General features: G+C 50.4%; 11 protein-coding genes across 11 annotated transcripts; 5 read left to right on the top strand and 6 right to left on the bottom strand.

Moving 5' to 3' along the window:
* Nucleotides 1–530: 530 nt before the first annotated feature.
* Nucleotides 531–1,853, top strand: F9C07_1431 (Six-hairpin glycosidase-like protein; the record flags this gene model as incomplete). The annotated part of the gene is made up of 1 exon (XM_041284012.1): nucleotides 531–1,853. The coding sequence occupies one exon, from the start codon at nucleotides 531–533 to the stop codon at nucleotides 1,851–1,853; it is 1,323 nt and encodes a 440-aa protein (XP_041140567.1).
* Nucleotides 1,854–3,294: 1,441 nt separating this feature from the next.
* F9C07_1430 (uncharacterized protein) lies at nucleotides 3,295–6,405 on the top strand (the record flags this gene model as incomplete). The annotated part of the gene is made up of 3 exons (XM_041288211.1): nucleotides 3,295–4,431; nucleotides 4,514–4,798; nucleotides 4,858–6,405. 3 exons carry the CDS (start codon nucleotides 3,295–3,297, stop codon nucleotides 6,403–6,405), a joined length of 2,970 nt encoding a protein of 989 aa, XP_041140568.1.
* Nucleotides 6,406–7,662: 1,257 nt separating this feature from the next.
* F9C07_1097476 (uncharacterized protein) lies at nucleotides 7,663–8,454 on the top strand. The gene has a single exon (XM_071507535.1). The coding sequence runs from the start codon at nucleotides 7,983–7,985 to the stop codon at nucleotides 8,403–8,405; it is 423 nt and encodes a 140-aa protein (XP_071365869.1). The 5' UTR covers nucleotides 7,663–7,982; the 3' UTR covers nucleotides 8,406–8,454.
* Nucleotides 8,455–9,109, bottom strand: F9C07_1097475 (uncharacterized protein). Its single transcript, XM_071507534.1, has one exon. It carries the CDS (start codon nucleotides 8,892–8,894, stop codon nucleotides 8,505–8,507), a length of 390 nt encoding a protein of 129 aa, XP_071365868.1. The 5' UTR covers nucleotides 8,895–9,109; the 3' UTR covers nucleotides 8,455–8,504.
* On the top strand, nucleotides 9,043–9,612 carry F9C07_1429 (uncharacterized protein; the record flags this gene model as incomplete). Its single annotated transcript, XM_041288212.1, has 2 exons — nucleotides 9,043–9,129; nucleotides 9,190–9,612. 2 exons carry the CDS (start codon nucleotides 9,043–9,045, stop codon nucleotides 9,610–9,612), a joined length of 510 nt encoding a protein of 169 aa, XP_041140569.1.
* A 567-nt stretch (nucleotides 9,613–10,179) lies between these two features.
* F9C07_1428 (uncharacterized protein) lies at nucleotides 10,180–10,607 on the bottom strand (the record flags this gene model as incomplete). Its single annotated transcript, XM_041288200.1, has 2 exons — nucleotides 10,180–10,283; nucleotides 10,343–10,607. The coding sequence occupies 2 exons, from the start codon at nucleotides 10,605–10,607 to the stop codon at nucleotides 10,180–10,182; spliced, it is 369 nt and encodes a 122-aa protein (XP_041140570.1).
* Nucleotides 10,608–10,982: 375 nt separating this feature from the next.
* F9C07_1427 (eukaryotic translation initiation factor 2 subunit beta) lies at nucleotides 10,983–12,753 on the top strand. Its single transcript, XM_041288190.2, has 4 exons — nucleotides 10,983–11,092; nucleotides 11,314–11,434; nucleotides 11,519–12,139; nucleotides 12,197–12,753. Exons 1-4 carry the CDS (start codon nucleotides 11,078–11,080, stop codon nucleotides 12,361–12,363), a joined length of 924 nt encoding a protein of 307 aa, XP_041140571.2. The 5' UTR covers nucleotides 10,983–11,077; the 3' UTR covers nucleotides 12,364–12,753.
* Nucleotides 12,754–13,013: 260 nt separating this feature from the next.
* Nucleotides 13,014–14,275, bottom strand: F9C07_2102257 (tryptophan RNA-binding attenuator protein-like domain-containing protein; the record flags this gene model as incomplete). The annotated part of the gene is made up of 3 exons (XM_071508937.1): nucleotides 13,014–13,648; nucleotides 13,717–14,076; nucleotides 14,227–14,275. The coding sequence occupies 3 exons, from the start codon at nucleotides 14,273–14,275 to the stop codon at nucleotides 13,014–13,016; spliced, it is 1,044 nt and encodes a 347-aa protein (XP_071365867.1).
* Nucleotides 14,276–15,013: 738 nt separating this feature from the next.
* F9C07_1425 (putative m-phase phosphoprotein) lies at nucleotides 15,014–17,020 on the bottom strand (the record flags this gene model as incomplete). Its single annotated transcript, XM_071508085.1, has 1 exon — nucleotides 15,014–17,020. One exon carries the CDS (start codon nucleotides 17,018–17,020, stop codon nucleotides 15,014–15,016), a length of 2,007 nt encoding a protein of 668 aa, XP_071365866.1.
* Nucleotides 17,021–17,597: 577 nt separating this feature from the next.
* Nucleotides 17,598–18,481, bottom strand: F9C07_1424 (uncharacterized protein; the record flags this gene model as incomplete). The annotated part of the gene is made up of 3 exons (XM_071508083.1): nucleotides 17,598–17,620; nucleotides 17,919–18,335; nucleotides 18,394–18,481. The coding sequence occupies 3 exons, from the start codon at nucleotides 18,479–18,481 to the stop codon at nucleotides 17,598–17,600; spliced, it is 528 nt and encodes a 175-aa protein (XP_071365865.1).
* Nucleotides 18,482–19,440: 959 nt separating this feature from the next.
* Nucleotides 19,441–20,373, bottom strand: F9C07_1423 (SH3 domain protein; the record flags this gene model as incomplete). Its single annotated transcript, XM_041288203.1, has 4 exons — nucleotides 19,441–19,496; nucleotides 19,552–19,767; nucleotides 19,824–20,238; nucleotides 20,311–20,373. The coding sequence occupies 4 exons, from the start codon at nucleotides 20,371–20,373 to the stop codon at nucleotides 19,441–19,443; spliced, it is 750 nt and encodes a 249-aa protein (XP_041140574.1).
* Nucleotides 20,374–20,705: the final 332 nt, after the last annotated feature.

Below are 20,705 nucleotides of genomic sequence, written 5' to 3'. Positions count from 1 at the left end.
TCAGTCGGTGACTCTGTTGACAAATTACACTATCGCCTTTTCGATGATTGGCTTTCTTTCAACGGTTGAGTTGAATCCTGTAAAGTCTCTTCCTGGAAAGTTCCGCTCATCGAATAGTAACTATTCCGATATCTGGGACCTAGGTGCCCGCGTTGTGCAAGTCGCTTGCTTTGACCTGGATCACAGCCAGCGTCGTGGAATATTACTACAGATGGTGCCTTGATCCCTGGTCAACAGCTGGCTCTGTGTCCCCATGGCTTTGACCAGTAAAAGTATTCTCTGTCGTTCATGACCAAGATCGTTAGGGGAGGAGTTGGTTGGCGGATCCTCTCTACGGACATCAGGTGCCGGCCGTATCTGGTCTTGACGAGCAACTATCCAGACCAGACGAAATTTTTGAACACGAACCACTCCCTTAAACCGCCAAGCTCGCTTGTGGTGGTAAACGGATCGAACCTCATCACCCAGCCAAATCTTCCTGTTTCCGGGGTCAAGCAATACCCTCTGTCCTTGACAATCCTCTAATATGTATGGCACAATATCACACGGTCTCCACGCCGTCGGCTTTAGAGGTCTATGTCAACGGAACTCTAGGCGCTTCCATTCCTATGCATGGAAGCGGGACTTGGGGTTACGGGCCCTTTCAGGATCAACTCGCCTACGTCAAAGATGTGGTGGTGACGGCGAGTAACGGCACCGTCCTCTACCAGAACAACTTTCTCAGCCAGGACACCCTCGCCGAATACGCAGCAGACTCCAACTGGGGAACCGTGTGCGCGGATGGCGGCAAACGGTCCGCTGTTGTTCCCCGCGCCATACCGGATCACGGACTATCAACTCTTCTTCCTTCTGACGCTGGGCGATTACTACCGAATGACGAACGACCTAGAGTCCCGCGGCAGTATTGGGGGCAGATCCTTAAACTAGTGTCCCGAATGGGCAGTTATATTGACCCGCATTCGGGCCTGCTTGGCGAGAGCTACGACAATAAATACTTCACTGCCTCCAACAAGCTCAATGCCACTGCCCCTTCTGCCCTAATGGCTCTCTCCCTCCGTCAACTTATCCCGGCCCCCGAGGCCCTCCAAGATACAGCTAGTGCAGCATCCTTTGCAGCCACCTACAAGGGTCTCTCGGACGCCATCAACTTGCTGCCGTGGAACCCCGAGAAGGGAGCCTACGGTATCTCTGTATCCGAGCCTGACGACTACTCCCTGTTCGCCATGACCTTCACCATCAGCGCAGGCATTGCCAACGAGACGCAGATCCAAGCCATGGTCTCTTCCCTCGAGTCCCTGCAGGTCGGTGTCGGGTACAAGGACGCCTTAAATTTAGGCAATAGTACTACGATGCGCATGTCGCCCAACTCCCAAGGTTTCCTGCTCGAGGCACTTCTCATCGCAAACAAGACGTACGGCACGCCGTCTCTCGGGCCAGTGAGCACATTGCTCCGGACGTTCTGGCCGAACATGCTAAACACGAGTCGTTATTACTCCGGTTCAACTTGGGAATATGAATACCCAGACGGAAGCCCCGGTATCGGGCTCTTCACTAGCCTAGCCCATCCGTGGGGCAGCGCGCCAACTTACCTCTTGACGGAGTACGTGCTCGGCATTCGCGCTGCTGACCCTGGATATCCCAAATGGTATTTCGAGCCGCTGTTAGCGGGGCTAGATCTCGACTCGGCGTCGGGCACGCTGCCGACGCCGTATGGAGATATTGTTGCTTCCTGGGAAGTGAAGAACGGGTCAGTAAGATTGTCGATTACACCACCACCACCACCACCACCACCACCACCACCAGGACCTCTGGTACTATCCGTGCCAGAGAACTCGTGGGTGAGTGAGTGGTGAATGGGAGGACGCACGTTTTGAACGGCACCTATCCAGTGCGTGGCTCCGGGAAAGTCTCTTTGGTTGGTAGGATGTAGAGCTTTCAAGGGCTTTTGTTTCAAGCCCCACCGCGATACGTACTAAGCGAATACAACTTGGCTTTGTGTGAGATTATGACAGTATTTTCGGTAATAAGAACGTAGTAGGTTGTACTCGGGCCAGTCTCTGGTTCAGGCATAGTCGACGTGGCGCTCTCAAGGAGCCTTTCAATGCGCTCTTAGAGCCTTCGGACTAATATTGTATTGAGGCGTCTCAGGGTTATGCTTAGACCAAATGACTATACCAGTACTTCGATATGAATGTCATAGCCATCAGGTATATACGGTGTATACTCCGCCTTCACTCTTCGCCTCGTTTCAGGAGAAAGAATCTTCCAGCCCGTCGATCTTGTAACTGAGAGTATGGGGGAACAGGTAGTGCTTAACGCGTGTCCCCTAATTCTATCCATGTCCCTAACCAACCCGTGGGTACAGACGTCGGGGGTAGAAGTGTTCTCGGTCCTCTATTTGGGTTTTTAGAAGACAATTTCGACTCTGTGAGAAACTAACAAGGACCATCCTTTTTATGGTGCATTATATTGTAATAGTCATAGGTAAAACTATGTAGGTGAAGCTCTACCGAAACTTTGTCCTGATTATAGGAAACGGCCCTGAGAAGGAAAGCTAGCTGTTGATCTACTAAAATAGGTCTACCAGAGCTGAGATTCCATCTTACGGATAAGTTGGTTAACATCATAGCAATACTGCCACTCACTCGCTATCTTGCCAACCATCTCCCAGTTCGTCCCCTAAACAATTGAACCAGCCAACGTACGCCCTCGAGTTCTCCATCTGGTGTGATGCGGTGAAGTTGACTGATGGATCTCGCAATATTCCAAGAAATCCATTCGGCGTGGACGTTGCATTTAGAATTGAACTAGTACTAAGTTGAGGTTCAGGGAAATGGACGCCGAGAGACGTTGCTATAGAGCCCGACTAGCTTTGGTGGATACGGGGAAAATGCAGGGGACGGCTGTCCCTCTCCTACCGTAATTAAGGGGTCTATAACTATTGGATATTCGTCGGGCCTTGAAACTAATCAATAGCCGAAAACTCTCTGGAAGCATAACTATGTGTATCCGATGCGGCCTTCCTGGGAAAGGCTGGAATGACTATTTCTTTGGAAGAACCCTTTCATATTGCTTGTCTATTGTGATGGCCCAGATGGGATATCAGTTCCCTTCCATTCCGAAGTGCTCCAACACCCCATGTCGTCAACAATTTCAAGTCTTGCTGTCGCCTTCCTCAGTTCACAGAGAAGCAGGGCCATAGCAGCGAAGGCGAGGCAGGAGCGTCTCAGCTATTGTAACACGGTTCGGTTGACGATCTAGCAAAGATACCTTGCCTTGCCTCACAACTCGAACATGAGGCCCATCCTGCTCGTCTACACCCTTCTCGCGTCACTGACGCCGTTGGCGCTCGCACTTAGCAGTGTTATCTCCTTCACTGCAGGAGACCGCTGCCTACAACTTGGCGACCACTCGACAGGTCCGGACATTTGGGTGGCTCCGAATGACTGGCCGGCCGTCCGCCGAGCCGCTGGCGACCTGGCCACAGACTTTGGTCGGGTGCTTGGACAAGGTGGAAACGGTACTGTTCTTGTGCCGGACAGCGATATCCTGAATGGTACCGCCATACGCAGCCGTGGTAGACCGCCCATCATTGTCGGTACGATCGGCAACTCGTCCCTGATCGATGGGCTCGTCTCGCGTCGCAAGATCAGCGTCAAACCAATCCGGGGCCAGTGGGAGTCGTACATTCAGGAAGTCGTCTCCAACCCGGTTCCCGGCGTCGATCAGGCGCTTGTCATCGCCGGCAGCGACCGCCGCGGCACCATTTTCGGCATGTACGACGTGTCGGAGACGATCGGTGTGTCGCCGTGGTATTGGTGGGCGGACGTCCCGCCCCAGGCCAAAGATGAGATCTACGCCGCGCCAGGGCGTAACTTGGCTGGTGAGCCATCGGTCAAATACCGTGGCATCTTTATCAATGACGAGGAGCTCACGCTGCAGCCATGGGCCGCGACCAAGTACAACATCAGCCAGTACGACAGCCCCTTTACAGGCGAGTTCACCAAGAGGGTTCTGGAGCTGCTGCTGCGTAACAAGGCCAACTACTACTGGCCCGCCATGAAGCAGAGCATGTTCTACGTCGATGATCCACAGAACGGCATCATTGCAGAGTACTTCGGGGTTGTCATGGGTACCAGCCACACAGAGCCGATGACACGCGCCACCGACGAGCAGTCCAAGTTCCTGAGCGGGTCGTGGGACTGGACCGAGAACTCGGCTAATGTTACTGCATTCATGGCTGAGGGCGTCAACCGCTCCAAGGCATGGGACACACTGTACACGATGGGTATGCGTGGGTCGGGTGACACGGCGTCGCCCACTCTCACAGCGCCTCTCCTGGAGCAGGTCATCCAGGTGCAGCAGGGTCTTTTAGAAGATGGCCTGTCTAAGTCCCTCGGGGATGTCCCGCAACTGTGGGCTTTATACAAGGTGTGTGGTCCCCAGTGTTTCTGGCTATAGCAGTGCTTCGAGGCTCTAGACACGTGTCTGACCCTTGTGCAAAAAAACAAAGGAGGTGGGACAGTACTGGCAGGCCGGCATGAACGTCTCCGATCTCGTAACTTTACTGTGGACTGATGATAACTACGGCAACCTCCTCCGTGTCCCTTATCCCAACGAGACCACACGGGCAGGAGGGGCTGGCGTCTACTACCACGTCAACTACGTCGGTAGACCTCGGTCATATCGGTGGATCAATACCATTCAACTCATTAAAATATGGGACCAGATGCACACAGCCTACGTGAGGCAGGCCTCCAGAATATGGGTTCTGAACGTAGGCGCTCTCAAGCCTCTAGTAGGTTGAAGCTCTGCGCTATGTACGCAATTCAGTCGGGCTTATACACACGTATTTAGGAAATCCCGCAGTCATACTTCTTGGACATGGCCTATAACATGTCGAACCACCTAACGCCTGATAGCCCCACGAAGTGGATGACGGGCTGGGCTGAGCGGCAGTTTGGCTCTGGCGTTGCGAACATGACCGCCTACGTCCTGAACAAGTATGGCTTGCTCACCATGCGGCGCAAGTACGAGCATCTCACATTCCTGCCCTTCGTCTATAGCACTCTGCACTATGACGAAGGCTGGCACGTGCTCAAGGAGTGGGAGGAGCTGCTGTCTCTTACTCAGGCTGTGTACGACACGCTCGATCCGGCCACCCAAATCGCCTACTACCAGCCAGTGCTGCACCCCGTGCTCGGCGGCAAGACGGTTGAAGACTTATATATCAAGAAGCACTACGGCGACTTGTACAAGGCGCAGGGACGCGCCAGCACGAACCACCTGGCGGCGCAGGTGTGGGATGCATGGTATATCGACGGCAATAACACACAGCGATACAACACCACGTTGGATGGACGCTGGAAGCACATCATGGACCAAAAGCACATCGGCTACAACAGCCGCAATGCGCCTACCCACAACATCATGCCCAACCTGTCGTATGTGTCGGACGCAGATGTGCCCGCGTCGGGAAGCCTGGGTGTGAGCATCCAGGGCAGCAAAGAGACGGCGCCTGACGCGCAGCTGTATCTGTTATCGGTGGACCCGTATATGCCCCCCGAGGAGAGGCGATATATTGACGTGGTCTCGCGCGCCAACGGCACCTTTTCATACGTTGTTCACCCCAACACGAGCTATGTGTCTGTATCCAACGCTGTCGGCAAGCTCTCCACTCCAGGCAATAACTCGGATGCTCGCTGCGTGATATCCGTTGACTGGAATGCGGCACCCAGCGGACTCAGCTGGGTGTCACTAAACGTGAGCGGTGTAGACAGCAAGAACATCACTCTAGGCGAGGAAATCACCGTCTTCCTTCCCGTGAATAAGACCTCGGTCCCTCGCGACTTCTCCGGCTATGTCGAGTCCAACGGTGTTGTATCTATCGAGGCCGCCCATTACGCCGCGCATGCCAGAAGTGGCAACGGTGTGTCCGTCGTCGAGCTGCCCTACTACGGGCGCACTCTTTCTGGAATCAAGCTATGGCCCGTTGACGCTTCGTCACAGACCACGGCATCGGGGCCCAAGCTGACCTACAACTTTTACACTTTCAGTTCTGGTGGAAGCAACGATCCTGTCCCCGCCAACTTCACAGTGTACCTAGGCGGCTCCCGCAACTATGACGCCACGCGGCCCATCCGCTACGCTTTTGCGCTCGACGGGGGATCTCCAATCGAGGTGCTACCTGTGCCGAGCAACGCCCTGGGATCGGACCCCGCAGGCTGGAACGCGTCGGTCGTGACGGGCGGGTGGAACAAGACGTCCCCCGTGGATGTGGCCCCGGGCGCACACTCGCTCGACCTGTGGCTACTCGAGCCAAGTACAGTGATTCAGAAGCTGGTGTTGGATCTGGGGGGTCAGAAGGATAGTGGTTTGGGCCCGCCGGAGAGTTTTAAGGTGTAGGTATACTCAGACTTACCCGACGGCCAGAGGTAGAGGCAGTATTACGGTTTAGTGCACGTCTCTATCTCAGTCGATGAGGTTTAAGCCGCGTATAAATAGATCGAAGTCATAAGTCATGCTTTCAAGAAGGGGTTACGGGAAGCTCGATGATAGATATTGCCTCTACATCAGTTCAAAATGGTTTCTCTACACTCGCTGTTCAATATATACTATTATATAACATACACAAGAGGCTTGACGTACCTGCAGGGATACTGGCATTAATATAAGCTCGCCATGGCCTGCTAAGTTGGGACCATCGATAGATCTGGTCTGCCCAATGTGACCCGCAGCCTGGACTGGGGACGGTCAGGTATAGACGGCCACAACCTTGAGGTATGCTCCGATTTGAATCGAATTTTTTTTGTTCAGAGACTAAAGCCTGATAAGCCAACGCGATCCACTACTACACGATTAACATGAGCCTTCGACTTGCCTATGGTATACTCCGTACACATTCAGTCTACAACCAGATTTCCGGGGAAACAAGGCTATCCTTCCTTTTACACCGTCTTACTCAACCGGGAATTAACCCCCGAGCTAAATCCCCTCATGCTCCAGGCGAAGGGGAAAAGCAAAGAAAAGCGAAATGAACGGAGCTGTCGATCAGTCGGCTGAAGGCAACGGATCGCTGGGGCTAGGGACTGCCAGTTGTCCAAACGGCAAACTTCCACCAGTGTCGTTCCGAATTGCTGGGTTCGTTCGGCCGGAAGGAGGGTTGGTGGCGTATCAGTGGAGCTATTATCCATTCCCTTGGGTCTGTGTTTTGTTTATTCTTTTTCCAGGAGGATGGTTTCGTCATCTCGATGTCTCGACTCGACCATGTTCAGCCACAAGAAATCTCTCTTCGATTCTTGAACTTTTGCATGACCAATATTTCCACAATTTGACAAGCTGAGAGGAATCAAACATAGGGGAGAATCTCAACTTGGGACCAGTCTTAGAGCAGGAATTCTTGAGCCGCAGTCATTCCATAATACTTACTCCGTACAGTGAACCTCTTCTTTTCTTTTTCCTTCTTCATTTACCAATTTCGGACACTTACACTAAAATCCCTTGTATGCAGAGAGGGATTTTAGTGTATGCGGAATAATTCGTGTTTTTCACTCAAGAGAATATCCAACTTCCCCTGTCCTTATTCATGCACGAACCCTAAAACGGGAGTTGAACCAGGTTCCTGGGAAAATAAGCCCATTAATCATAACGATGACTTACACGCCCTTCCTTTTTATTTGTCTTTTCTCTTTGTCCCATAATAATGGTAATATTCACGGAAAGGTAAGGATCCAATCTAGAATTATTGACTCGTCTAGTACAAAAGTACGTCCAAAGTACCTGTACCTTTGTCTATTTGGAATTTAACCTGGTCGCAATAAAAGGTAAGGAGCTTGTGAGAGGAACAATGCCCTGCTGGTATTGGTTGTTTCGCGCTATGTATCTTCTTTAGTCTCCTAGAATAGGTAAAGGAAAGGCCAACGTCACCGCTGATCCAGAGGTTTGGCGCTCAGCCCGTCACTCCGGCGATCTACTGTTTTAGCATGAACTTTGGAAGAGGAACGCCCGCACGGGCCCTTGCGGGACACCCAGGTTGCTGGGTTCAGGACAATTTATGCGATGGAACGGTCTCAGCCGCTGCGTGTTGTGCTGTACAAGGCTACCGGCGTGGGTTTTTTCTTTTTCTTTTTCTTTTTTCATTTTCATTTTCTTTTCTTTTTTGTTTTCTGTTTCTCCGTTTCCTGGATTTGGCTTATGTTTCGTCAATGTGTGCATGTGTGGAGTTGGCTGGTTGGTGGTTTGTTTTCTTTTTTTTTGGTGTCTTCGTTTGGAGTGGGCTATATTCTTTTCCTTTCGGTACAACCCGCCCAGAACAGAAGGATGATGGATGTGAGCAACTCTCTGGAGGAGACTTTCCATATTACTGCAGACCCGACCGTTTCATATCTGCCGCTAATTCTGCATAGATGACCTAAAGACCGGGGATAAAAGTACTATTTGTCCTGCCACGACAGGTAGCGGAAGCAAGGTCTGCTTTCCCCGAACAGAGCCTCGAGGAGACGGGCTCATGGGACATACGCCGTCGCCGTTAGTCCACGTCCAAATCCCGAGATTGTGATGTTGCTATCTTTTGACTCGTTGGGTTCGGATGGGTGGGGAGGACAGGCTATCGGAATGTCGGACGGAACAGGGAGCGTGGGTGCCTTGTCATTGGAGACCCGGGGCTGCGGTTTCCGGCTGCATTTAGTCTTTATTTGTGCATAAGGCGTGGATGCCTGTGCCTGATGGCTTGGGTTGACACCATCCATTGGCGTGATTTGACTGACTGACTGACCGACTGATTGACCTGCGGTGGACGGTACCTTCGTTGTAATGGGTAAGGTACCGTAGATAGGCATGTTTGCCTTTAATGAGTGCTTGGCTTGATTCAAGCAGTTACCGCAAGTGCATTGCATATAAAAAGCTGGTTAATCGCCCTGGCGATGTAGCATAGGATTGTTATGGTTGCTATAGCGCCTGGGCTCGGCGTCTGTTCACATTCATCAACCTGCTGGACGTTTGCTTAACTCTGTCAGTAACATCACCCACCACAGTCAATACAAGATGCCCTCCACAGCTAGCACCGAAGAGACGCCCAACAGCAACTTGACCGAGAGAAACCTCGCTTTGCACAATATCATCGAAGAATCTGTAAGTCCAGCTGGTTCCCTCGTAACAGGGAGCACTAGGGAGTGTCTAACTCTGCCTTAGGAAGAATCAGGCAACGGTGTGACGTCGTGGATAGAGAAAGTTATAGCTGATGAGCGAACCCATCAATACTACTCTCAGCTCGGACTCCAACGCTTGAGCACGCTTGACCAAGACGATGTCGACGTCGAACGGGCCATGGATCACCTCAGTCAGGATACCTGCGCCTCGAATTCCGCGGAAACTCATAACCAAACCAATGAGAGCCTGAAGCTCTTTGAACAACAGCAGATAGGAGCTTACCGCGAGACCCCTCTTGAGCGCTTCTTGACCCCGGATGGCTGCAGTGACCTTAGCTTTTACGCTCGAGAAGCCCTGTCACAGTTGGGTACTGAACTTGGCGATATGGAGGGACAGGATAAACGCAAAGCGAAGGCTAAGGAAAACATGGATGTGGTTATCCGCAACAAGCGCAGAAAAGAGTGAGGACGGGGTTTGGTAATGGAGAATAGGTAATCAAGATTGGGTATGAGCACCGTCCTTCATGAACTGGTGGGCAGGAACATAGTAAAACATTGAAGATGAATTTAGTCTCTGTGGACTGCCGCGAGTCTCCCAAACCCTTCCTTCGATTTTATTATATTCAATCCCGAAAACACATCCTGAACAGATTTATGTATATGCACTGAAGTTTGATTGGGTATAATTGTATCACAAATTATGCTGAAACGCTGCTCAACTGGAACCATTTTTGGAATGCTCACCCAGCATCTCACCAGATCATCAGCTTCTTGTTCCAAAAGGCGTACCTGTCCCTTGGCGCCGTGGACCAATCAGCATTGAAACGCCGGACTTGTAGTAGCATACACAGGCTAGACAGCACGGAGCTGCATCTTCCAAGACTGATCAATCATACGGAATGTAAGCACGAAGTTGCTTTACCTGACACAGAAAGAGCTAAGGTCGGCGGAATGTGATGGTACAGTTGCCATGTATATGTCTATCGATGCCAAAGAACTCTAATATAGGATGATGCATACGGCTTGGTCCGAATCATAGCGAAGCAAGAGCTGCAACGGCGCCTGCTCCCTTGAATGCCGCCTGGTTTTCGACGACAACTTCAACGGGATATTTCCACTCCATGAACCTGGTCCAGCCTATGCACATAGTCAGCATGTAGCCCACGAAAACGATGCACTCCTATAGATTAACGTACTCCAATAGGCAGTCTTCCTCCCTAGGTACTTCCCCACGAAGGGAACGACGACCATAGTCAAAAGGAGCTCCAGCTGCTCAATGCTTTCTCGCCATTCCTCCTCGGCGTCAGAGTAGTCATCTGAAAAGGTATCTAGGTCCGAGGAAGAGGCAGATTCTGAGGGAAGAGAGGCGACTTCATCATCTGAGATGCTGTCCACAGAGGAGACCATATAGGCCGATGTAGCGAGTGAAGGGTTAGAGGCGGAGGGCGATGGGTACGACATGGTGAACGGCTCTAAGACACTTTTGCACAATAGGGATGAAGGAATACGGACAAGCAGATTGTAAACTGTCAATCAAGCAGTGGCCCGCCTACCGCTTGAAAGAGGATAGCGGCATGAGTAGGACCCAGTTAAATGTCCCTTGAGAGAAGATCGAGAACGGATCGTTGATTGGAAGTGAGGTTGATTGATAGTCTGATGTAATCCAGGGGAGGGCCCCTCACGTGCCTCGACTCGTACAGTATCGTAAAATTACGCGGTACCGAATGGGTTTGACTCATGAGTCACGTGAGAATGACCCGCGATAACAGATTCGCCATCAGACTCGTCGCAGATACGGTTCTCAGCGGAAGTTCATAGCGACCTCGTCGTCTTGCTCAAAGCATCATTCTTACTACTGGAAATTGCAATTTGGTCTGTCTTGGTGGAGTGTGATATCCCTGTCTGCGCGTACAGCCCGATAGTGATTCAACATGGCGGATACAACTGTACGTCACACGCTGTTTTCCCTTACCGATCGTCCTCCCACATTTTCTTCACCTTTCAATCTTCTCAACCCCAAACCCCATTACTTTCCCACTCCGCTTTAGGTTTTGATAGTAGTGCTGTGCTGCATTGCGAGCATTTACTGTCTACCTTTTTTTTGACGTCTGGGAATTTTTGATTCCAGAACCCTTATCCGCTAACGTTATCTGGCGGGGCCGAACAGGTCGAACAAGCTCCTCAAAAACAACGCAAGTCAGTCGCATTCAGTGAAGGCTCTGTCATCATGGATACCAACGGCGAAGTCACAGAGGCGCCTAAGGTGGAGAAGCCCACCGAGAATGAAGGTACGATCACCCGAGTCCCTTCTCGGTTATGCTCAGTGCATTTTGGTTAGAGATCCATGTCCGGTAGTCTAATTAAGGAAGCAGCCACAGCCGACAAGTCGGTCGATGAAGTTACCGAAATGTTCAAGGGATTGTCCAAGAAGAAGAAGACAAAGAAGCCTAAGGATGCAGAGGCCGGCGAAGGCGACGAAGCTTCCCCCGCAGCTGACGGCGAATTCGACCCCACCGCCTTGAAAAAGAAGAAGAAGAAGACCAAGAAGGTTGACGCGGGCGATTTCGAGGCCAAGCTGGCTGAGGCTGGTGCAGCAGAGAAGGGAGCTGAGGAGACAGAGGAGGTCCTCCCTGAGGGCGACCTCGAGGCCGGAACTGGTATCTGGGCCCACGACGCAACGCAAGCCATCCCCTACTCTCTGCTTGTCTCCCGATTCTTCTCCCTCATTCAGAGCCACCACCCCGACCTTCTGTCCAGCGGTGCCAAGTCGTATAAGATTCCTCCTCCTCAGTGTCTGCGTGAAGGTAACCGTCGTACCATTTTCGCCAACATCGCCGATATTTGCAAGCGTATGAAGCGTTCCGACGACCACGTTATGCAGTTCTTGTTCGCCGAATTGGGTACCAGTGGCAGTGTTGACGGCAGTCGTCGTCTGGTCATTAAGGGTCGTTTCCAGCAGAAGCAGCTTGAGAACGTCCTCAGAAGATATATTGGTACGGTGCTTCGCTTTCCCCGTTTATTTATCTGACATCCATCTAACCTATAACCAGTCGAATATGTTACTTGCAAGACCTGCCGCAGTCCCGACACCGAGCTCAACAAGGGTGAGAACCGTCTGTACTTCGTTACCTGCAACTCCTGCGGATCCCGTCGTTCCGTCGCCGCTATCAAGACCGGTTTCCGTGGCCAAGTCGGACGCAGAAAGAGACAGGGTTAAACGTGATGTGGCGTCTTTGGGGGAGCCATGGTGGCGGTGGTTGTATTTCCTTGCGACTATCTTTTGGCGATTTATGATTTTCTTTCCCCCTTTCGTATAAAGATTTCTTTTTTCTCTCTCCTATGTGGATGATGATGACGACGTTGAGAGTAGTGCTTTATGGAAAAGGAACTCAAAAGTAACTAAGAAGAGACGAAGTGAAGACAATTCGGCATGGCATGATAAGTATATGGATTGGTATGACTTTTTCATAGTCTTTTCTCTTTTATCCTGACGGTTGGACATAAATTATAGTAGGGGTTTGCAATTCTGATGATGCCGTGGTGTGCGGGCGGTATGCTCAGCTTCCTAGCTGAGCAAATACAATACTACGATCGCCTGGCATTTGTGAACCCGATTCTTAAAAACCTAGTTCGGCATAGAAACACAGGTAAACAGGCACGGTTATCGCCAATAGCATACAATTTTGCTTTAAACACGATGAATCAAAAGGAAACACGCTCATAATCACAACAAACCAATTTAAGATCGAGGATATAGAACAACAACCAAACCCCCCCCCAAAAAAAAAGTAACCAAAACCAGACCCACGGACACAAAGTCAAAGGAAGCGCCAACTCTCTGCTATATTTCCCAACTGACGCATATTACTATTTACCACTGAGATGAGCCGCAAAGGCAGCGGCATTTCTCGTTTGCAGGTAGACAGTTCCAGGACCCTCAAACTTACACGCCAGTCCTTCCGAAGAACTGAAAGCCGACAGCAGGCCACCGGACGCAGCTCGTTCTATCTTGTACTTGCAGTTCCAGGCCACAATATACCCGTTATCGACAAGGTATGTTTTGCCTTCAGGGATCTGAATAGGGGAAAGGGGGGATTTAGCCACTGCGAAGACAAGGGATAGGAGGGGGAAAGTAAACCACACAGCCACACTTACATCTTTTCTGATAATGGCACCGAAACTCTGAAGCCATACAAGACCGACCCCGGACATGTGGTAGATGATGAAACCCTCGCCGGAGAAGACAGCCTTGGTCATTCCCTGTGACTTGTAGTCTTTCTCGACACCGCTTGTTTTAGCCAGGAATGCGTCTTTGCCCACCTTCCATCGCTCCGAGCCGTCCATCCGGAGCACAATGATGTCGCCTAGGAAAGGCGGCGCCAGGAGAATTTCACCCGGCCCCGTGTAAATCGAGGAGGTCATCCCGCCGGCGACCATTTTCGCTAGGCCGAATTTCACTGTTCCCCTGAGGGAAATGTCGCCGGACATTGCAACCATGGCGCCTGTCGTGATTGTTAGCTGCGGGGACTACTAGTTTCTGGACTGGGTGGATGGGATGGGCATAACCCACCTGGTTTGGCTTCGATCGGGCATCCCATTGCCAGCTGCATTGTGAGCACTGAGTTGGTGTCCCGGTGGCTGATTCGGTAGCTTCCACCGTTGAATGTGCCGACTTCATCTTGACTTGTGGCCGACACGACGGGGGCAGCTTGGGGCTGTACGGCCGCTGGGGGCGTCGATGATTGAGGGGGAGGAGACACGGAGTTTGATCCGTATGGATTGCCGATATCCCCATTCGCGGTGTACGCTGCGGCATTGGTATCCGTTGCGAATGGGCTCACGGCAGGAGCTGTTTGTTGTCGTTGCGGCGGGGGGAAACTGAAATTCGGTTGCGAGAAATCGGAGAGGCTTTGGGGATTCGAGTGAGAAGCTATACCCAGTTATATGAGATTAGGTCCCTGCTAAAGAGTGTAGAATATAGGAAAAAGATGTCACCGTACTTGCGGATCTTGGGGGCGCTAGGTCGGTTATTAGCATTCGCATTGAAGTAAATCATGTATAGTTGAGAAGGACGACTTACGAGGAAATTGAGGGTCCTGAGGTGGAGGAGGAAAGTAGGTAGTCGCCATTCTTTCGGGTTATGATTTCTTCTGATTCTTTGTGCACTGGAACGAATAGTTCTGGTTGAGTCTTTCTTCTATCCTACCATAAATTGATGAGTTTAGGTTAGGAATTAGGAAGCGCACAGCAGTGAAAGAAGGACCGGGTTATTTATAACAGCTCGAAGCGTGAAGATAAATAAAATAATTTTAAGTAGGGAAGTATAACAGGACTATACATGAAGGACCTTCTGGTAGGATTATTATAGCATTCATCGTCACCGTAAGCGCTGAGGATTTGGGATTCTTGCAAGCTGATTGCTCTGAGCCGGCGCTTCGAGAGAGTCAACTGTGATACGAGCTGCAGCACCAAACGGCCGATCCTGTCGAATATCGTCTTGGGTGGATGGGGTTTCCTCCAATCATGTGTGGTATCCTCGTCACTGGTAAATGTCAGGCTTGGGCCAGTCCGGCTTAGCGTCTTAGCGTGGAGGAGTTAAAAGACTAGTCGTAGTGGGGTAGGAGTAGTAGTTGCCAGTGGAAGGTAGAGCAACAGTTCCATCAGCCCACTAGCTGCACTCTAGCCACAAGACCAGGAATATTTCTTTGTTACCTCAAGACAGTGGCCGGATGTTAAGCTAGATCTAGATTCCCGACATGATGTCTCATACATTGACTCGGATCCGAGGCATTTACTACATACATATCGTAGGCATACTAATATATATACCAAATGAACTCAAACATCATGATTAGGCCTCATGAGTTCTAAGCCATTGCTGACTCGAGTAATGTTATGCACTCGCTTGCAATATGATCGTATTCTCGTGCGGAATCGAGAGCCGTTTCACCACCAAGCGTGCGTTTATGGACGTTAGCACTGTGGCTTAACAGAAGCCTTGTGGCTTCTGTGCTGCCATTCCGCGCTGCTAGTATGAGGGCAGTACAACCATCGCTGCTTTCCATATCTACTTGGGCTCCCCGAGAAAGCAGGAGTTCCAGAATCTCCACGCGGTTATCTGCTGCCGCAGCCATCAAAGGTGTACTTCCGCCGAAGCTGCCCAGGTTAGCATTGGCACCACGTTGTAACAAAACCCGAACAATATCGACATGACCCCCTTCGGTGGCATACATCAGAGGGCTGAATCCGTCACTGTCTTGAATGTTGACTCTGGAACCTTTGCGCAAGAGCAAGGAAACCGTTTCCAAATCTCCCTTGTGACTGGCAACCGACAACGGCGTTCCTCCACTGGAATGACTTCCATTCACATCAGCTCCGGCGTCGAGCAGCTCCTGAATTGCCTTTCGATCACCCGCCATAATCTTGTCGATCAGGGGAGTTGAGCCATCTTTAGGATTCTGCATGTTGATGCTCACACCGCGCCGGCGAAGCGCATCTATCGCTACTCGATATTTGCCTTCGACGGCCCATATAGTGATGTGGTAGAGGAACCCTGGGCATCGCTCTTCCAACTCAACCCATCTTGCAATGAGCCAATCCAAAAGCGCGTGATGCCTATTCTGGCACAACCAATCCAGGGCTAGACGATCGTCTACGGAAAGAAGCTCACGGCTGTAAAGCCCCTCGTCATTGTTCGTTAACCAATGGAGTACGGCTTGCTCTCCCTTTTTGCCCTGGTTCTCACTTCCATTCGCCTTTCCTATAGGCACTGAGCTCCCATGGATACCAAGAGATTCCAGGGAGCTCTGAATGCCTTGTCGATCACTAATTTTTTGAGTGATGTGCCAAATTACCCACCCTAATTGGAGAGAAAATGCCTTCCACTGTTCCGGCCGTTGGTCTGCGTCCATCCAATTCGTGGGGCGACTATCCCTCAGGCTTCTGATGAACCTCGTCCTTGGATCATTCTCTATGAGACGACATGCGTACTTGTAACCTTCCGCCTGTATATTTGGGTCCGTTTGTAAAATTGCACGACGACAAAGGCAGCCGAGTTCGAAGACAGAAAGTTCGAACTCCTCTCCTTCACTACGTTCGCAAAGCCACCATAATATCGAGAACGCTTCCACCCAGTTTCTGCTGGCTGTAAGCTCCTTGATCCGACTCTTTACAACACTTGAGCCTCCAGAAAGCATTGGTAGAAGACCTCGATGTCTCAGCCCAGGAACTAGGCACAACAGTGCATCTTCCCTTGAGCCTAAGTTGCTGGTTTCGAAGCAGTTCACAAGGTCATCAAGGCGGGTATTATGAGCAATGTACCCGTCTCTTGAGCCGGAAATCACGTTGGTGTCACCGCCAAGTTCTCCCATATTCTGGAAAACGCTTCTGATAAATTGAACGTAAATGTCTTGAGCGGCCATAGTTTCAAGGCGATTTTCGGTCTTCACAATCAAAATCTCTTTGTCGTTGGGATAAAGGCCTGAAAAAAACCCAAACATGCATTGCGGTAGACAGACCATTTTGGTCGAAACCATCCTTGCTTCTCTCTGCCGGAAGATCCATTTATGGAAGTAAAGATCAGTATCTTCTGCTCTGGCCTCGGACTCACTCAGTCCCACAAGCCTACCAAGCCCGTTCTGCAGCCACTCTGGGCTGGAATTCAACAGTGACCATGTCCATAGCCCCAACACTGCCTCTAGCTCGTGTTCCTCAACTCGCCACTGTAGTGTATCATTTGATCTTGCGAGGTTGATCGTGTAGCTTTCCAATTTAGGGGCGATAAACTTGTGATGGGATTGACACACAAAATCAAGCTCGAAGCTGTCAATATCCTTCAGCGCGTGTTGCCAGGTTGAAATTAAGTCCATCGTCATCTCAATCGTTTGGGCTAAGTTTCGAGCAACCTGCCGGATGGGCATCTCATCCCAAGCCGAAGCTTGGAGCCGGTCGGTACCAGAAGTGAGTCTCGCAAGGTGGGCTCTTGTTTGAACAAGTTTAGTTCCCAACCTAGTATCTTGACCTGAAGACCCTGATGTTACCGATAAGAGGCTGGGTTGATATGATGACGACCCTCTGACTATTCCAGAAACTAAACTAAAAGATTTCGCATCCTCGAGATGGAATGCAAAGCAGTCCAACTCTTGGTTCTTGTGAGAAGTAAGATTTCGTTCGTGTTTAGTAAGGCGGTTTTCCTTTGAGCTGATCCTTTTCGTGCGAAGGCATGTCCGGATGATAGCCATCATGAGAGTCGACCCCAGCTGTGCTAAGGTCACCGACGCATGTAGTCCCCGAAGGCCAACGAATTGAGCCACAAAACCGACTAATGTGAATGATATAGTGAGTGCGAGTATATATGAATTGCTCTGAAGTTTATGGTCCCTTATCGACTTAATATATACGAGACCTTCGTCTAGTTGGGAACTAGATCCTTCGTTGACTGCGAGAAATGAGTCAAACACTTGGTCTCCGACGTTCTGTCCACCGGGCTGTAGCCAATAGATCTTGCTAGGCTTGACAGGGTGGAAGTAAAATTCCTTCGAAGAGCGTTCGATGATAAAGGCACAGAGGAACATGCCTGTGCAGAGGCATATAGTCCCAATGAGAAAAAGCGGGAGCGCATAGCTCTCGACCGGCTGATCATCCTTTTGGAACTGATCTGGATATAACAGAACAGTTACCGCAGAATATACTAGCACTCCTGAAAACTCGTCAGTTATTTTCTATCGTTCAATAGTACCGGTCTCAAGGCCGTACAATCGCCCGGAAACGTACCTATCTGCAGCACAAGCCCTACGGCCACAGCACAATAGAACCAACCCTGGCTCCTCCTTGCAATACCCTTATTTAGAGACAGATTTGGTATTCGAAGTTCCGGTAACGGGTAGTCCTTTTCGAGGAGCTTCAACTCTTCATCTTTTGTGGTCCATGCACCTTGTAGAAGAGCATCACGCAAAATCCCTGTCTTCCAGCAGTCTTCTTTGGTTACAGGATCTTTGTCCTTCCACACCACTACCTCTAGAAGCCGAGGGCGTCCAAAAACTCGGGAAATGCCACCATTGTTAAACAATTCAGCCGTAGTCTCCGAAACACAAGACAACAACTCATGCTCTGCCTCGCCGGGACCCTCCTGGGCTCTTCCGATAAATGCTCGAAGAGAAGCATTTCCACAGACTCGGATTGCGGAAACCGCTGCTGTTAAAATCCCCAACGGAGCTAGGGCAAAGATAACGTTGTCTAAAAGACTAACAGACTCCGAAAGGAATTGTGTAGTCAGTCGTTCTCCAAAGAGAGAGATCAAAGGTGCCTGGCAGTAATAACGTTAAACCGATAGGCATAGCACGCGGGGAAAATATAACCTACCAGGTCCGTAGCAAGATTGTCTGTAAAGTTATCCCAGCCACCTGCCCTTGCAGCAGGTATTATAAAACATGTAACAAGTATTAGATGGCTAAACATGACGATGAGAAACACGATATATACGACAAAGAGAACCGAATCCGAGAAAAATTTCTAAAAACAAAGCATCCTGCTTGTACAACCTTGGTTTATATTGAAAGCGCTCTCATACAAACCACTGCGCTGCTAATGCATAGTGCTCAAGGACCCCGGTCGACCACATCAGCCTTGCAAGTCGCCTACTGGCGAAATACAAGGTGAAACTCGCCATGCTATACTAGTGGCGCTTCGCCAGCTGTCCAGAGAAAATATCACCCAGTATTTGTCTGTAGTAACGACGCCGAATAACTTTACGTCAGTCTGCTGGGTCCAGCTATTCTAGTTGTGGGAACGTGCATGATCGCCGGCGCTTAAACATCCAACGTGGCGCGCAGGACTCAAGGATTTTCCCCTGGTGGGGTTTGTGGTTTCGAGTGAAAAGCTTGCTAAGACAGATTTAGAATGAGGAGAATACAAGATAACGTGGAAGGCGGGGAAGAATGAGAGGCCTCAGGTATTGTTTTGATATCCTCGTTTTTCGATTTATACTGATATCTGAATTACTCCTCTTAGTTGCCTGTTAGTAAAATACAGCTAAGGCTCCACAAATCATTATATGGAAAGTCGCATTCTGATGATTGTATTAACGTCGTGGCTATGGATCATGCTATAAATAATCCTCGACATACGCTTCCCAAATAATCCCTATTGGCCCAACTGAAAGGGGCTCCCGAGCAGTAAAAGGAAGAACACCACCAACGCCATTTCCAGAGACAAAAGAGCGAGAAAATAAATCAACCCGCATGGTATTCAACTCGAAATCCCTCCGGCATTAATGAAATCTGGAAAAGCCAACACACTAAAAAATGCTATTCACAATGTTGGAACCGATAGTAGCACCGGCACCGAAGATAGCTAGACGAGTGATGGTCAGTAATCACGAATATGCCGCGGTGAGTAGGAAACGTACCGGCATTGCCCATCTTCTTGCCAAACTTCTTGCCATGCTCCTCAAACTTGCCGGTTTTCTTATCGTCCGGGTTTTCAGCGGAGCCACTCTGGCTGACTTCGAGGGGCATATTTCCGTAACTCGTAGGAGCTGGCGCCGCCTTGTTTTCTATCACGCTCACATAGCTACGAGGGAAGATACCCTCCAAGTTGGTCCGCTCATTACGACCACGCCACCCTGTAGGTCATTATTAGTCAAGGTGCCAGCAGTACCAGGTGACCGGAGTTCCTTACAATCGGCATTCATGTGCTCCAGAACTTGAACCCGATCATGGGGCTGGAGAGCCAGATCACCGGGATCCGTTGGAGTGTAAGCGTAGAGCGCATTAGCGACCGAGAGCACCGCGGGAGCTTGGGGATAAGCAGGCGGTGGGGGAGTATAATGCTGCGGGGGCGGTTGATAGGCGGCCTTCTCGTTCAACGAGGTATTGGCAAACTGTTGGGTGGGAGGAGAGTATGGGGCTGGAGAAGGTTGAATGGGAGTTGGGGCTGCAACAGGGGGTTGGTGACGCTGGACAGGTGGCTGCGATTGAGGTACCGATTGAGGTACAGAGGCGGAACGTTCAGTGTTCTCCTGGGGTAGTTGGGATACTATCGAGGACAGTTGTTGCGGAGTAATGACCGACGCATCCGCAAGGAACTCAAGTTCCTAGAATGGATGAGACGAATTAGCGATATGTTACGGAGTATTGTACATAAGAATAAAGCATAAGTGCTATACCAATCGGACAGTGCGCAGCGACCGGTTGGTCATGGCGGCCATGAAGTTACTCTGGGACGCCATGGTCGGTAAAGAGAAATAAGAGAGTGACGGGAACTGGAAGGAAATTCAATAAAGAGAGGTGGTTAGATGTTGGAATCAAGGAGGTTCAAAATTTTCGAAACGAGAAATAAGTTAAAAAAGAACGACGGGCAGTGCTAAGTCCAAAAAGCCGATAAATGCGCTCCAAGGGAAATGGAAGACGTTCCTGACGCCCCAGTCGGATCGGTCGGGGCAAACGCTGGTCATTGGCCTTTTGCCGCTCCGTCTTTCCATGTCTGCCTATCCTTGCCAAGCATTATTGAAACATCCTTCCTAGACATTGATATCTGTCTTGTTACAGGGGTCTTTTTTTA

This window comes from Aspergillus flavus, chromosome 1, assembly GCF_009017415.1.
Source record: "Aspergillus flavus chromosome 1, complete sequence".
In the NCBI taxonomy this organism is placed as follows: Eukaryota; Fungi; Ascomycota; class Eurotiomycetes; order Eurotiales; family Aspergillaceae; genus Aspergillus; species Aspergillus flavus.
This window is presented reverse-complemented; position numbering and strand designations above follow the sequence as displayed.

What these genes read in the sequence shown, in the direction of transcription:
- F9C07_1097476 (XM_071507535.1), top strand. Translation starts at nt 7,983, where the DNA reads ATGAACTTTGGAAGAGGAACGCCCGCACGGGCCCTTGCGGGACACCCA.
- F9C07_1097475 (XM_071507534.1), bottom strand. Translation starts at nt 8,894, where the DNA reads ATGCAATGCACTTGCGGTAACTGCTTGAATCAAGCCAAGCACTCATTA.
- F9C07_1427 (XM_041288190.2), top strand. An exon ending in GAAGCCCACCGAGAATGAAG is followed by an intron (nt 11,435 to 11,518) that starts GTACGATCACCC and finishes TTAAGGAAGCAG; the next exon opens with CCACAGCCGACAAGTCGGTC. An exon ending in CGTCCTCAGAAGATATATTG is followed by an intron (nt 12,140 to 12,196) that starts GTACGGTGCTTC and finishes ACCTATAACCAG; the next exon opens with TCGAATATGTTACTTGCAAG.